Genomic DNA, 15,530 nt, shown 5'->3' with positions numbered 1-15,530 from the left:
AAAAAGAAAAAAGCTGTTGCCGTGAACTCAATTTCCATTCATAACGACCCTGTAGGGCAGAGAGCAAAGCTGCCCCTGAAGGTCTCCACGGCTGGGTACCAGGCTGGAAGGAGACTGCCCGTCTTTCTCCCATCGAGCAGCTCGTGGGTTTGAACGGCCAACCTTCTGCTTAGCAGCCGAGCTCTTCATCACTGCACAACCAGAACTCCTTTTGAATCTTGATTTACTACCAGTCATGGCAAAGCCCCCTCCTGGGAAAAACAAGCATCAAAAGAAACTGGAACTACTTTTCTACCAGAAGACAAGATCACTTACGTTGCTGGCTAGTGTGGTAGCGAGCTGACTCTGCCTAAAAGAAGCACTTTCCAGGGGGTTGTAGCGATGTTTCTTAGCCTTCATTTCATGACCAAACTTCTCTCTGTATTTAATCTGTCATTTAAAAAAAAAATAGGATAACTTTAATAGCACATTTATCTTTAAGCTTTAAAAGCAACCCATTTGAATTTTAATTCGATCAAATGAAAGCCACCTTAAAAATGAAATAGCAGCACAGTTTAAATGCTTGGTATTTTCCCCCTATAGTGCTTAATTGGGCATAAACATTAAAAAAAATTCTACTTGAACATTGATCATAGATGTAATTAGGCATGAGCCCAAGTCCCATTAAAAAGAACTACGTCCTAGAATATCGGGATTCTTAAATGTCAGTTCATTTCTTCATTCCTATAATCTATGATCAAATGGAAATGGAGACCACAGATCTCTTAGTGTCTACCACATTTAGGGGTTTTCTCTTTATGCTAAGTAAAGGCAGCTAGGTAGATTTTACCGTAACACAGTCCACAGAGACAACGTTCTTCATCCTAATTTGTAACTAGGGTTTATAAAATAAATATCATCTATCAATGGCATATATTCTTCCTGCTGCCAAATTTCTAAGTTACCCCCATATTTTGTTGGGTCTATTTATACATGAAGTCCTCCTTTCTGGAGGAAATTTACCCCCAAGTATAGATGGAGAATCATCAAAGGTAAAGATGGTGGCAAAAAATCAAAACCAAAAAACACAGTTAAACATGGATCCTGAACTAAGACGGTCCACCAGCGCCGCTTACACAAGTGTTGGGGGAATGTGCCACGGTCCCTTAATTATGAGTGAAAAGGTAACGTTTTAAAAATAGCACCAAATAACATATCTCTAGGCATCAATTCCCTTCAATCTTGGAGGAATTGAACTAGAAGTTATCAAGAAAGATATTATAAACAGATTTTTTTCATTCACTTAGAATTCAGGCAGTCTTCCGACTATAGACAAAGTCCATTGCTGAATCGGTCTTTTTTAAAAAAATCATTTTATTGGGGACTCACACAATTCTTATCACAATCCATACATACATCAATTGTGTAAAGCACATTTGTAGATTCATTGCCCTCATCATTCTCAAAACATTTGCTCTCCACATAAGCCCCTGGCATCAGCTCCTCATTTGTCCCCATCCCTCCCTGTTCCCCCCTCCCTGATGAACACTTGATAATTTATAAATGATTATTATGTCATATCTTACACTGTCCGACATCTCCTTTCACCCACTTTTCTGTTGTCCATCCCCCAGGGAGGAGGTGGTATGTAGGTAGATCCCTGTAATCGGTTCCAGCCTGAATCGGTCTTAAAGTAGAATCTGTACCTAACTCAGAACAGGCAGGAATGGCTGCCTCCTATCCAACCTCAGTGAGGCGGACGCTGCTCCTAGAGTATTGTTCACCTTATGATGCACCCTAACCATTAAAGAAACACTTCCTTAATGTCCCTCATTGCCACTGGGTCTATGGCGACTCACAGTGACCCTGTGGGACAGGTTAGAACTGCCCCCGAGGGTTTCTGAGCCTGTTAACGGTTTACAGCAGTGGTTCTCAACCCTCCTAATGCCACGACCCTTTCATACAGTTCTTCATGTGGTGGTGAGCCCCCAACCATAAAATTATTTTTGTTGCTACTTCATCACTGTCATTTTGCTACTGTGATGAATCAGGTGACCCCTGTAATGAATTGGACGACCCCTGATTACAGGTAAAATGTGAGCATTCTGTGAAAGGGTCGTTCGGTCATGACCTACAGGTTGAGAACCGCTTGTTTATAGGCACAGAAAGCCGCATCTTTCTCCTGTGGAGCAGCTGCTGGTTTTGAACTGCTGACCTTTTGGATTGCAGCCCAATGTGTAACCACTAAGCCACTAGGACTCTGTCTTTCATATAATATAGGAATCATGTATCTTATGCATACCTCAAAATAGCATCTGTCTGTTATTATGAGCCACGGTACATGGGTGTACCTCAAATTTTTAATAGAATAGGCTTTGTGGGGGTTGGTTTGTAGCTTAATAAGCTGGGGCCTGGCTATAATTTCCTGCCGTATTTTTGAACTTAAAACTTATACACAGGAAAGTATCTTTGCCTTTATATTTACAACAAAATACCACCGTAGCGACTGCACCAAATATTAAACAACGATTCATAGAAAAGTTGTTTAATACGTCTCTTCACGTCACCGTGAACACTCAGTAGTGGTATTTACAATCGACGCCTCTGCATGGGGAAGCTGGGCCGTGGACAGAAAGACCAACGAAGGGCTGATGCACTGATGGATGGTGTTGTGAAGAAGAATGCCCCTGGCACGGAGTGCCAGGAAAAAGAGCAAATCTGTTTTGGATGAAGTACGACCACAATGCTCCTTTGAAGGGGATTTCATCTCAGGACATCGTGCTTGTTAAACTGGACAGTCAAGGAAAAAGAGGAAGATGCTCTTCTTTGATGTTCACCTTCCCGACACAATCACTGAAGACAAAGCGGGTGAATAAGCAAATGTGGTGAAGAAAGCTGACGGTGCCCGGCTATCAAAAGATATAGCATCTGGGGTCTTAAAAGCTTGAAGGTAAACAAGCAGCCGTCTAGCTCAGAAGCAACAAAGTCCACATGGAAGAAACACACCAACCTGTGCAATCACGAGGTGTCGAAGGAATCAGGTATAAGGCACCATCAGAACAAAAAAATCTTACCATAGTGAATAAGCGGGGAATGCAGAGTGGAGACCCAAAGCCCATTTGTAGGCCACTGGAGATCCCCTTGCAGAAGGGTCTCAGGGAGCAGACGAGCCAGTCAGGGTGTGATGTAGCAATGATGAAAAATACAACTTTCCTCTAGTTCCTAAATGCTTCCTCCCCTCCACCCCCACCATGATCCGAATTCTACCTTGCAAGCCTGGCTAGACCAGAGGATGTACACTGGTACAGATAGGAACTGGAAACACTGGGAATCCAGGGCAGATGATCCCTACAGGACCAGTGGTGTGAGTGGCGATACTGGGAGTGTAGAGGGAGAGTGGGTTAGAAAGGGGAAACCGATTACAAGGATCTACATGTGACCTCCTCCCTGGGGGACGGACAACAGAAAAGTGGGTGAAGGGAGACATCGGACAGGGCAAGATATGACAAAATAATAATTTATAAATTATCAAGGGCTCATGAGGGAGGGCAAGCAGGGAGGGAGGGGAAAAATGAGGAGCTGATGCCAGGGGCTTAGGTGGAGAGCAAATATTTTGAGAATGATGAGGGCAATGAATGTACAAATGTGCTTGACACAATTGATGTATGTATGGATTGTGATAAGAGTTGTATGAACCCCTAATAAAATGATTAAAAAAAGAAAAGAAAAAGAGGAAGATGCTCAACACGATGGACTGACACCAACAACGGACTCAAACACAGCAGCAACTGTGAGGATGATGCAGGATTTGGTAGGCAGATAGGTAGGTAGGTAGGTAGGTAGGTAGGTAGGTAGGTAGGTAGGTAGGTAGGTAGATGATAGATTAGATAGATCATAGAAATAGATAGGTAGATGGATAGAAAGAGAGATCGATAGATTAGATAGATAGATCATAGAAATAGGTGGATGGATAGATGGCTAGATATAGATAGATGATAGAATTTGGTGAAGGCCTAACCTCTGCCATTCCACGAAGATTAGGCACACCTAAGCCCTACCCCCGTGAGGTTTTCCGTGGAGGAAGTAAACTAGATGTGAAGACACACGTGCTTGTATCTGACAATAAGCTCTGTGAATTATATCGAAGGATAAGAACTGAGATTACAGAGAGCAGGGAGAAAAGAGACAGGATTGAAATAGACAATTCAAGGACATGATATTTAAGCTGATATTTGGGCCTGAGGAGGCTGGTACGAGTGTTTGCCAAGAAAGGAGAATGGGAGATTGTCCAAACCAATTAATACTCCTCACAATATAAGGACAACGTTTATGATTAATCTTCACGGCAATTTGAATGTAGTTTTTTAAGTTTAAAATGAATTCTTATCAACACAGCAAATGAAATTTTAGGGGAAAATATGAATTATTATAAACACTTCAGTTTCTCTCAGTATTATAAAACTAAACAAATAATTCTAGTCATCACAAATATAAGCAGACTCCCTCCAATACATCAGGATGATAGATGCATACATTAGCCAATTCGCCACTCTTGTGAGAGTCTCTTCAGCTGATGATCCCACCAGTCACTGTACTTAACACTATTAAATCTACTAATCTCCAACTCAGCACAGGACGATTTTATTTTTATGTTGTATTTAAATTTTTAAATCATCTAACTATAATATTATGTACCTCCAAAATTTTTTAAATTTTCTAACTATAATACTATGCACATCCAAAAAATGGGGGGGGGGGAGTGGCAACTAAGGGAACAAAAACTATTACAGAGTTTAAGGTAAGAAGGGTTTGGCCTGTGACTCCACTACCTTTGCAGTCCCACTGACCTCAGTTTACAGGTAAAACGCGAGCATTCTGGGAGCCCACTCCCTTGCCCCCCCCCCATCTTTTGCCAAGTCCATCTTAACCCTTCATGCCACGTCCACTGCCTTGTCACTGCCTGCTCTCTCACAGGCCCCTCGTGCTGTCTGGCCCTGTGCCCCAGGCACCCAGTGTGCAGCTGTGGAATCCCAAGTCATTTTCCTCCCATGATCGGATCTGCCTTGGAGGGGGCATGCACTCACAATCTGTCACTGCATGCGGCGCAAGACAAAACATGTTCTTCAAAGCCGTCAATGGAAAATTCAAACAGGACAGTTTCTGTCCTGGCTTCCAGTTAGTACACCTGAAAACAAACAGGGAGCATACCAAGCTCAACCCGGAAGCCCTAGTCATTCATCAGCCCAGTCTTCCTGGTTTCTAAGGCGTTTCTGCATTGTGAGATCCGGAAGTGTGCCATTAAAATATAGATTTCAATGGAGTGTAGTGTGAAAAGTACAATCTGCTTGAACATCTGATCAGTCAGTTACAGAGAAGCAAATTGCTGCCCAAAATCTCATGTAGGGTTTTAGTGGCTGACTTGGAGATAGATAGAGATAGAGGAGAAGGAGGAGGAGAAAGTGGGAGGGGGGTTAGAGGGTGGGAGGAAGAGAAGGAGGGTGGGTGAGAGGGAGAGGATTGTCAGTCAAATACCAAAATGAAGGCCTGGTGGTGAAAAAAAATTGATAAAAAACAAAAAGAAACATCTACGGCTTCCCACCTAGAATTGTGATAGGTGAATCTAAGGGCCAATGTGACTGCTTCTGCTCCATCCTTATCATGTGCGCATCTTCAATGTAGACTAGAAAACTCTCATGTACATGTCCAATTCAGTGACATTAATCATATCTGAGGTAGTTAATTTATTGGGCCAACCTGGCCGATAAACACATGTGGGATTAATTAAAGGGCGGAGGGATCAATGGCTCAGTGAGCCTTGCCTTTCTAGCTCTCAGGTCCCCTGCTTTCTGACGGTCAGACCAGGGTGCAGTTGCCTTAGCCAGTTCCCTGCTTCAGCTTGCAAGGCTCACTTCCTGCAACACATCCCCAAGAAGAAGCTGCATGGGTCTACCCCAAGGCAGCCCTGGGTGCTGGAGCACCCGTATGGAGATCCCTGCCAGCGGTGAGATGCTTACACGCTCACTGACTTGGCTTTCCTCCTGCAGTCAGCATCATTGTGTGTGTTTTGTGAGATGGAGCAGGACTTTGTGGATTGGTGTTGGGCATATGAGCTAGTGTTGGACTTGTGGGCTTGGGCAGCACTGGGTTGGGATGTTTTCTTGATGTGCACTTAACCTTTATATAAAACTCTCTCTTATACATAGGAGTTTCTGTGGATTTGTTTCTCCTAAGGTACCCAGACTAACACAATATCCTCCTTGCTCTTCATTCACCGTCATTATCCATTTCCCATCATCCTTAACAGAAACAGTGTCCCTAACACAGGGACTCCTTTCCAACTTCCTCTCACCCCCAGCAGCCCCTGAGGAAACTCTGGTCTCTTCATACTGACCTGCTCTAGATGTTTCCTGTCAGTGGGACCACATACCACTTGTCCTTTCAGGAAGATGGGACACACATATGAGCCTACTTAAGGGAAAGAGGTACATGAATATAGAGAGACCTGAGTTTATTATGGGTTACCAAGATGGGAGAAAGAAGCCCTGGCAGTGGTTACCAGTTCGAAACCACCCACTGCTCCATGGAATAAAGACGGGGCTTTCTACTCCTGTACTTAGCTCCTGTCTTGGAAACACACGGGTACAGTTCTACCCTGCCCCATAAGGGTGGCTGAGAGTCAGGATCCATTCGATGACAGGAGTGAGTGAGTGGGTGCTAACCAAAAGGTGGGGGCTTTCAATCCACTAGCTCTCTAGGGGAGAGGGAGGAGGCTCTCTGTTTCCATAAAGACTTATAACCTTGGACACATTATTCCTACTTGGCTCTCAAAGCAAGGGCCAAAAGTAGTATCACATTGACCCATTCATGAGAGCACAACATCTAAACCCCCAAGTATCCTGTTTGCCTTTATGGTCCATTTCTCACTGGGCACAGGAGATCCTGCTGTCTGACCTCTCTCCCTCCTCTCTCCTCCAAGTTCCCAGACTTTAGTCAGCATCTTCCCCCGGAGCAGCGTCTCCACTCCCTCTAAATCCAAGCTAGAAGCTCAAGCATACCTCCAATGCAAACCTTTTCTCACGACACAACCCGCCCTGGCTTCCCTCTCTTCCCACACTAACAGGACCCCAAATGTGACGGGAGCAGAGGAGACCCTATTTTCCCTTTATCTCCACTTCCCTTCCTACTAGTGGATTTGAGGCTCGCCTGTGTTTGCTGGCGACTTAAGACGCGCTCTTCTGGAAATCATCAGTTCACCTCCTTTGCCCAACCTCTCCTTTTCCTTGCCAGCTGTAAAGCTCTTGCATCTTATTCCGGCCATTTCATCACATGCACTACGGAACATTTCCCACATGAGCTAAAGACCAGTGAAAGCATTTTCTCTCTTAGTGCTTTTTAAAACTATATTGGGCACTTCCTTTTTGTTTACATTTTAGTTTCTTCAAAACATTCATCCTCTTTCAATTCTTAGAAGCCTATTTGGAGTCTAATAGAAAATGCATGGGGTTTTGAAAAGTTCATCTTGGAAAATTTAATATTTTTATGATAGTAAGGCCCCTCAGCCAAGAGCCTTGTCTTGTCTTTTCATGTGTTCAGGTCGCATTTTATGTTCCTCAGTAAGATTTTCAAGTTTTTATCACTTACTTCTGCCTATTTTAAAATGTAATTCACTGAACTTTGGTAACTTCAGGAATGGATAGCTTCGAGGGTGAAAACACCATTAGTACGTAAGAATTATTGTTTGATCTCCTTTTCATTGACTTTATAAATGTTATCTTTTTCCCATTGAAAGAGTTTCTAATTTTTATATAGTCAAATATGCATAACTATTCTTTTATAGCTTCCTGGTTTCTGGTCTTGCTTAAGAAAAGCTCGGCCATCCTTGTATAGTATTGTATATAGTCTCCTGGATTTTCTTTTAAGATTTAAAAATTATTTTATTGCTTATAGTCAAGTCTTTAATCCATCTGGGATTCATTTTTTTTATAAGGTTTAAGATTTGGGTCCAATTTTGTTTTTGTCCTGATGGATGGCCAGTTATGTCAGCACCATTTATTAAATAATCCAACCCTTTCCCAGTGATTTGAACAAACACTTTTAGCATTTATTAAATTCTTATGTATATTGGAATCAATTTCGAGAGTCTGTCTTCTATCCTCCTGGTCATTTTATCTCTCATTTGATACCAATTCCATACTGATTTCGTTACAGCGGTTTTCTATTACGTCGTAGTTATTTGTATCTTAAGTTCTCTTGACTGGTTTTCATCTTCCTACTCTTAAAGATTATTCTTAGGCATTTCCTACACATACAAACCTTAAGATCATATTAAAACACACACACACACACACGCACACTCTTTCTACCCCCACCCCACACCCCAAAAATCTCTTGGATTCTAATTGAAATCGTATGCCACTAATGTATCAATTTTGAGATAATTAAAATGTTTACTCCACGGAACTCTTAAACAAAAACACAGCAAGTCTTTACATTTTCTTTTCAGACTTTGCTTTACATTCCTGATACTATTTTCAAGTGTTATATCACCCCTCCCCCTTATTTTGAGATAACTATTTAAAACTTAGGGAAATTAATATGTTTATTACAGAGTTTAAAACTGCCTGTATGCATGTATTAATGTGTGTGGTGGGTGGCGGGGTGGAAAGTGGGGAATAAGTCACAGAAGTGTCATTACTTGGTATGACTGTTGCTGAATTTTAGAAATCCTGTTTAAAGTGACAACATGGCTAAATTCATGGAAAAGCTCAAGATTTGGGACTGGAGAAAAGAAAACTTTGTTTTATGCTTAAGATTAGACTTCGTTTTCCTTTACTGAGATTTGTAAGTAGCGCAATCCTGTCTGTAATGGTTTCATTAATAGTATCTCTGAATTTTTACAATTGAAGATATTACCTAAAATGCAGTATGTTCCTACGCTTCTAGGGTCAAAATCTCTGAAGGAAGTCATTACGTATCTTACTTGACTAGAAAGCTTCGAAGCTTCTACAGCATGTTCAAAGTCCGGTCTTCCAATTACAGCAGGCTCTTTATTCATTTCTCCTTGTCCTTTCTTGTACTCTGCCTAAAATGAATAAATTTTAAAAATGTTGACTATTCCTGCTTTCCAATGAAAAATTGTATTGACATTAGCTAATATCAATCATAGTAGACCTTCACCACACCCTTGCCCCACGGATCTTCCTCACAATTCGACAATGGCTAAACAAACACCCACTACTAAAAGCCGGACTTATAGTATAGTTATTTTAAAGAATTAAAATGTTTGTAATAAATCGATTACTAAGTGTATTAGTGCACCCAGTCAATGTCATTCTTATATACATATTATAAACATTAGAGCAGTGGTTCTTAACCTTCCTAATGCCATGACCCTTTCATACAGTTCCTCATGTTTTGGTGACACCGCCCCCCCCACCATAACACTATTTTTGTTGCTACTTCATCACTGTCATTTTGCTACAGTTATGAATCGAGCGACCCATGTGAAAGGGTCATTCGACCCCCAAAGGGGTTGCGACCCACAGGCTGAGAACTGCTGCATTAGAGGGTTGGGGGGCGTAATGGGAAGTGTCTGGGTGGTTAACACACAGCATAAAAATAGCTGTCATGGCTTTGTTTATTCTCAGGAACTGATCAGACCATGTCTGGTTAATCTGCAGTTGAATTTAGTTAAATAACATTCTGTAAGATGAGTTTAGCCTATATGATTCAACCTTTTGGCACAAATCAGAGCTTCATTTTACCAGGTTTAAATTAGGCAAGTCTAGTTCGACTTACAATGACCTCACGATGTAGCTAGAGTTAAGCAGAGTAGAAATTACCCCACAGGGTTTTTTAGGCCATCTTGATACCTGGTCCATCAAGTTCCACACTATACACACGAGTGTCCTGCACAGCTTTTCAATCAGACAGCCGAATGGTTAAAGCGGATCAGTAAGGTCGCCGGCATTCAGACCCCTGATCTTTCCGTTGGGAACCACACACTTGAGAGTTGCAACAACAGCCTCCTTTATGTTTCAGTGATGCCGTCTCAACTAGCCAGGGTGCCCTGGAGAAGACTAGCGTGAGCTGGACTTGGAGGGTATGGCGTAGGGTAAGGGTCGGTGAAAGAGAATCGGTCAGATTGATGGCAGCAAGCGGGAAGCCAGGGTAGTTCTCTGGGACAGGTGAAGTGGGAGGTGACAGGAGGCCAGATGGCGGACAGCCACGGCGATGTCCTTATCCCTGAGTTGGGCTTCCTTCTCGAAAAGTACAACGCTGACCACAGTCAAACTGAGTTTGGGCAAGGTCTACATGTATAAGTGACAGAGCCAAACGGACATTTCAGAGAAAAAAACTGAGATCTCATTGCCTCACATTAGTTAACCGTCTTAATTAAAATAACCGTCTGACTGAAAAAAAAAGAAAGTAAGAAATCCTTTCTCTTCAAGAATAGGAAAAAGAAATTACATTGCTTATGATCTTGGATATCTGGGTTGCCATCCTGATATCTGGTCGGTCAGGTTCTGCCGTATACACATGAGTGTCCTGCACATCTTTTCGATAAGAAATCTGTTCCAAGAGACAGTTTTGATTTTAGGAAGAAGAAGAAAAACAAACAGAAATTAGCAATTCCAAAGAGCTAATGACCTTAACATTCATGAAATTATTTATCCTATACACGATCATTCATGCGAGAACACACTGACCTTAAGCTATTGTTTTTTAAAGTTTATATATACACGCACACACACACATTATTTGATTACATGTTAACTCTGTACTATGCCTAGGATTTAACAACATTATTACATTTGAACTGAATTTATACACCATAAGACCAAGACTTCAGCACAAAACCAATGATAAAGGCTTTTACCTATACAATCTTCATACACCTGCAGTGTGTGTGTGTGTGTGTGTGTGTGTGTGTGCATGTGTGTGTGTGTAAAATACAGAACACCTTCAGCATGGACTTCACCTCTGTCAACTTTGTCAACCACATCTTCTCCACGCTCAGTGAAAGGTCGGCCCTTAGTGCAAAAAAACAGATAACGACTCCACTCCGTCTCTCACCCTCTCAGCCACACCTTTCTCCTTGTTCCAATTGGACCTTTCAAATGTCCATGTCTGGAGGCCTAGTCATGGGTACTGATAGCTTTATCACCTAATAGACCCCAATAGAAGGACTTTATTCTCCACCACCCCACCACCCCCAACCAGCCGCAGCAAAACAATAACAATAACAAATTACATTAAGGAGCATTCTTCCTCTGAAAGCACAGCAAGTAGAAATAAGACAAAATATACACACGTTTTGCCAAATGTCCTTCAGATCCCAGTGGTCACTTAGATGGAACGGAGTGGCAAAGGGGGAGGAGAGACTAGAAGCCAACCAATGGAACATCCAGTGGTCCACAGCCCACCAGTCTCTCCATTTCTCTACTGCTGGACCTCAGTCACGGCTGAAGCAATAGCTAGCTAGTACTTTTCACAGGCAAGTTCATCTGGCAATATCGCTAGGCTTGGCCAACTTGTTCTTTACGTTGTATTTTATTAAATTTATGAAATAAGGTATTTGGGAAAGGTCTTTTTAAAAACCTGGCTTCACCACACGATGAATATAATCAATGTCACTGAATTATTTTAATTTTTTTTTTTAAACTAATTGTCGTCAAGTCTACTGCAACTCACAGAGACGCTATGGCATGGAACAGAACTGCCCAAGAGTCCTCAAGGCTGTCATTCTTTATGGAAATAGATGACCACACGTCTTCCTGTGGGGCCATGGTGGGTCTGACCTGACCTTATGCTGAACTGCTCTGCTACCAAGGCTCCTTTGCTGAATTCTTCATGGAAAACAGGTTGAATTGGGGAATGCTTTGTCACATTTTTTTTTTTATCATAATGAAAAAATAAAGAGCTAACTGGCTCTTCTTCCCTCTTTCCCAAAGCATGAAAGGCAGACACAGAAACGTATGATTGGACATCTGTCTGAAAAGTACCTCCTACAGAAAACAAGGATTTCCAATGTGGATGAAAGCTTTCTGTAATAGTATCACCTGAGAGTACTTATTAGAAAGTTTGCTTCCTCAGGCCCATCCCTGACCTTGTATACCATAATTTCAGTGCACAGGGCCCAAGAATCTGCATTCCAGTGACCTCCCCAGTTGACTCCTATGAACCACGATTCTAGATAATACCCATAGGGCTTGTTAGTTTCCTTTCCACGTTGTAGCTCTTCTTGCTTACTTCTTTCAAAACTATGATCAGCTGCAAGAGATGATGTTACTCCTCCTATAGACACGCGATGCACTATTTTCTTTCAGTGAAGCATCAGCATACACTTCCAGCTAGTCTTTTAACCGCTCACATCTGCCTTACCACCCAGGCTTTTCCAAACTACATTTACAACCACAAATCTGTCCAAGTAGCTATCGCTTAAACACAATTGGTCTAATTTCAGAAAGAACATCTCTCTGTTGATATTTATATTTGTAGCCGCTTTACCTTAAAAAGTAATTTCGGGTCGGCGAGAGTCATGCACACATGAGTAGCAAAAGAAACTTAAAAATGAGCTGAAGACCTGAGTTCTCTTCTTGGGCAAATTTGAAACCTTGAAGCATTGAAACAGGCCAATGTCACTGGTTTCAAAAAAGGAAGGCACTCATCCGCAAATGTTGGCCAATCAACCTGAGCCTACACGGAGTTAAACACAGGCTGTGTGAAACAAAAACTGGCTCGCAGGTGAAAAGAAACCAAAATTATGAGCCACCTTCAGGCTGTTCCTAATGGGACTCCACTCATATGAGACCCATAGGGGGAGACATCTTTTTGCTGAGAAAAGAATGAGGGGAAAACTGGAAACCCTCACTGTGTGAAAAAGCACCACAACGGTTCAGAAATCTACGCCTTACAAGGGTTACCTGATTACATGCTGTGCAGCCTAATGACACAGAGGTGGAGGGAACAGGACATAGAACGGGGCCCCATCATCCATGTAAATTGTAAATTAGAGGCCGGCATATGCGACTCCAAACACATATTCAGATTGACAAGAGGTGCGAACTCAAACAAGAACGCACCCCAGAGCCACACAGGCGAGCAAGCTCGGGAGCCTGCCCCCCAGTCAGAGGTGCTGGAATATCCCTCTCGGGGGAGAGGCGCGGAATAGGGGGCTGGTGCTCCAAAGTAATGTCTTTCTGACCTTCGGCGTCTACAAGGACATCTAAGCACACCTTTGGGGGCAACAGGGTGCTTAGAGTGGGGAATTCATCTTCCAGCACCAATCCCACTGCTTCAGCTTAGGGCTCGGTGTTTGCTCCATCTTTGGAAGCTGTCAGAACCCACGTGGGGAGAATGAGAGAGTCACACAGCAGACCAGAGGTTTGTGGGTGGGTAGTCAAAGAAACTAAACGCTTCCTAATTCCAGGCTTAATGGTCAACTCTATTGGAACAGCGGATTGGCCTTCATTCTTCAGATAAGCCTGTCTTCTTGTGGCCACATGAGGTCCAACCCAGCATTGTTTTGGATGCGGTGAGAGATAGAAAAGGTTCCTGGAAATCACCAGCACCAAATAGGTACAAACTTGAGGGTGCACAGTGGATTGTTGTCGGAGTTGATTTAACATTTAACTCCCTCCTGGGTTCTCAGAGGATAGCAAAGAACCCTGAAGAAGTAGCAGGAAGTAGCTGTCAGAGTGGTCTTCATTGTAGGCCATTTATTGTATACCAGTCAGGACCCTTGGTCGTGTAGTGGTTATGTATCAGGCTGTTAACCTCAAGGTCAACAGTTCAAAACCACCAGCAGATCCAAGGGGAAAGACCAGGATTTCTATCCCCCCAAGAGTTACACTCTCAGAAACCCACTCGGATGCCGTTCTACCCTATTCCATAGGGGCCCTATGAATTGGAACCCACTGGACGGCAGTGAGTTTAGGATATGCCAGGTACTAGACGGGAAAAGAAGCAGCCCTGGCCAAGTAGTGTGTCACTCATCAGGCCGCCCCAGGCCATCCACGGGAGCCAGTCTAGGCTTTCTCCTCCCGTCAAGAGTTCCAGGCTCAGAAACCCACAGAGCAGTTCCAGGTGTCCTACGGGGTGGCTAAGAATCAAAATCGACTCTATGGCAATGGAAACTAGGAAGGGGCCCCGGTGGCACAGTGGGCAAGCACTTGACCGCCAACCCAGAGAGCACTTTGAGTGCCTTCACCACTCAAAGGGCGAAAGATACAGCCCTCAGCTCTGGGCAGAATCCACTCAATGGTAACAGGTCTGAATCCACTCAACGGCAGAATCCACTCAACGGCAGAATCCACTCAATGGCAACAGGTTTGGTTGGTTGGTTCTGTTCTCTTTACCATGTCTAGGAGGACAGGTAGTCAGGGTGGTGGCACAGAGGATTCAGCACCCCACAGCAAAAAAAGGTTCGCAATTCTGTTCAAACCCACCCACAGAGCACCTCAGAAGAGAGGCTTCGCCTTCTGTTTCCAAAGGTCACAGCCTTCAAAACAGTGTCTGGAGCAGCCCGCCCTGCAGGCCTGGAGGGCCAGTGCTAGCGACTCAATGTCCACTCAACGTCCACTCCCTCACCTAGGCAGTTCTGAAAACGACACGGCGATTTTAAAAGTTCGTGGGGGAAATTCCATTGACTTTTAATTCCATTTCTCCACAGAGGTTTTTGAAGTGCCCTCCCTCAAAGGACTGTGAGTACTTGCAAGCCACCATGATATCTGTTAAGTGAAGGTCTTTTATTTCTATTCTTATTACTACTCTACTTCGAATTTGTCTTAATTTCAAATGACTTATTCTTACCAAGAACATTCAGCTAATTTTCGTAAACCCCACAAAGAAGAAAAGTGGGATTTTAGTCAAGACTTCATTAAACCTATAAAATGACTTAGGGGGAAATATGTCTGTGTCAGTCTGGGTAGACTAGAGAAACAAATCCATGGACACACATATGTGTGTAAGAAAGAGGTCTATATACAAGAGGAATTAAACACGAAGAAAACATCCCAGCCCAGTCCAGATCAAGTCCATAAGTCTGATATTAGCCCATATGTCTGATACTAATCTATAAAGTCCTCTTGAGACTCACGAAACACATGCAATGAAGTCAAATGCAGGACGATCATGAGCCAGTGGGTAGAAAGTCTTTGGGCCCATTGGTGCTGTAAGCATCTCAGCGCTGGCAGGGGTCTCTCTGTGGCCTCTCCGGATTCCGAGGCCTGGTTGCGTCCATGTGACTTGTCTTCTGCAATGTCTCCCAGGGAGTAGCAGAGAGAGAGAGGTGTCTTCCGCCTCCAAGAAGGAAGGACCAGATTATCCAGAATTCTTAGGAGAAGCCATGCCCACACAGACGTCTCATTGGCCATATCCCAATTAACAGCCTGGACTCCACCCCTAAACTCTTAATCCTCAAACTGACAAACAATTATATAACTACCACAGGGAGCAAAGGGGAACCAATCACAGTGATCTACATGTAACCCCCTCCCTGGGGGAATGGGCAATGGAAAAGTGGATGAAAGGAGATATTGGACAGTATA

The 15,530-nt window shown here is 43.2% G+C and overlaps 1 protein-coding gene across 9 annotated transcripts in view; it reads right to left on the bottom strand.

Moving 5' to 3' along the window:
- The window catches only part of NEBL (nebulette), a 463,302-nt gene that overhangs the window by 97,294 nt on the left and 350,478 nt on the right, over window positions 1–15,530 (bottom strand). For 7 of the 9 annotated variants that reach the window (XM_045300212.1, XM_045300217.1, XM_045300216.1 and 4 more), the window contains 3 exons: window positions 10,450–10,551; window positions 8,960–9,061; window positions 316–429 (listed from right to left, as the gene is read on the bottom strand). The exons of the other annotated variants lie outside the window; for them this stretch is intronic. In XM_045300212.1, coding sequence (XP_045156147.1) covers window positions 316–429; window positions 8,960–9,061; window positions 10,450–10,551 — 318 coding nt within the window. The remainder of the gene's footprint in view (window positions 1–315; window positions 430–8,959; window positions 9,062–10,449; window positions 10,552–15,530) is intronic. 9 annotated transcript variants of the gene reach the window in all.

Source organism: Echinops telfairi, unplaced genomic scaffold, assembly GCF_000313985.2.
Source record: "Echinops telfairi isolate 266 unplaced genomic scaffold, ASM31398v2 ScPeMD7_7461;HRSCAF=8499, whole genome shotgun sequence".
Lineage (NCBI taxonomy): Eukaryota > Metazoa > Chordata > Mammalia > Afrosoricida > Tenrecidae > Echinops > Echinops telfairi.
This window is presented reverse-complemented; position numbering and strand designations above follow the sequence as displayed.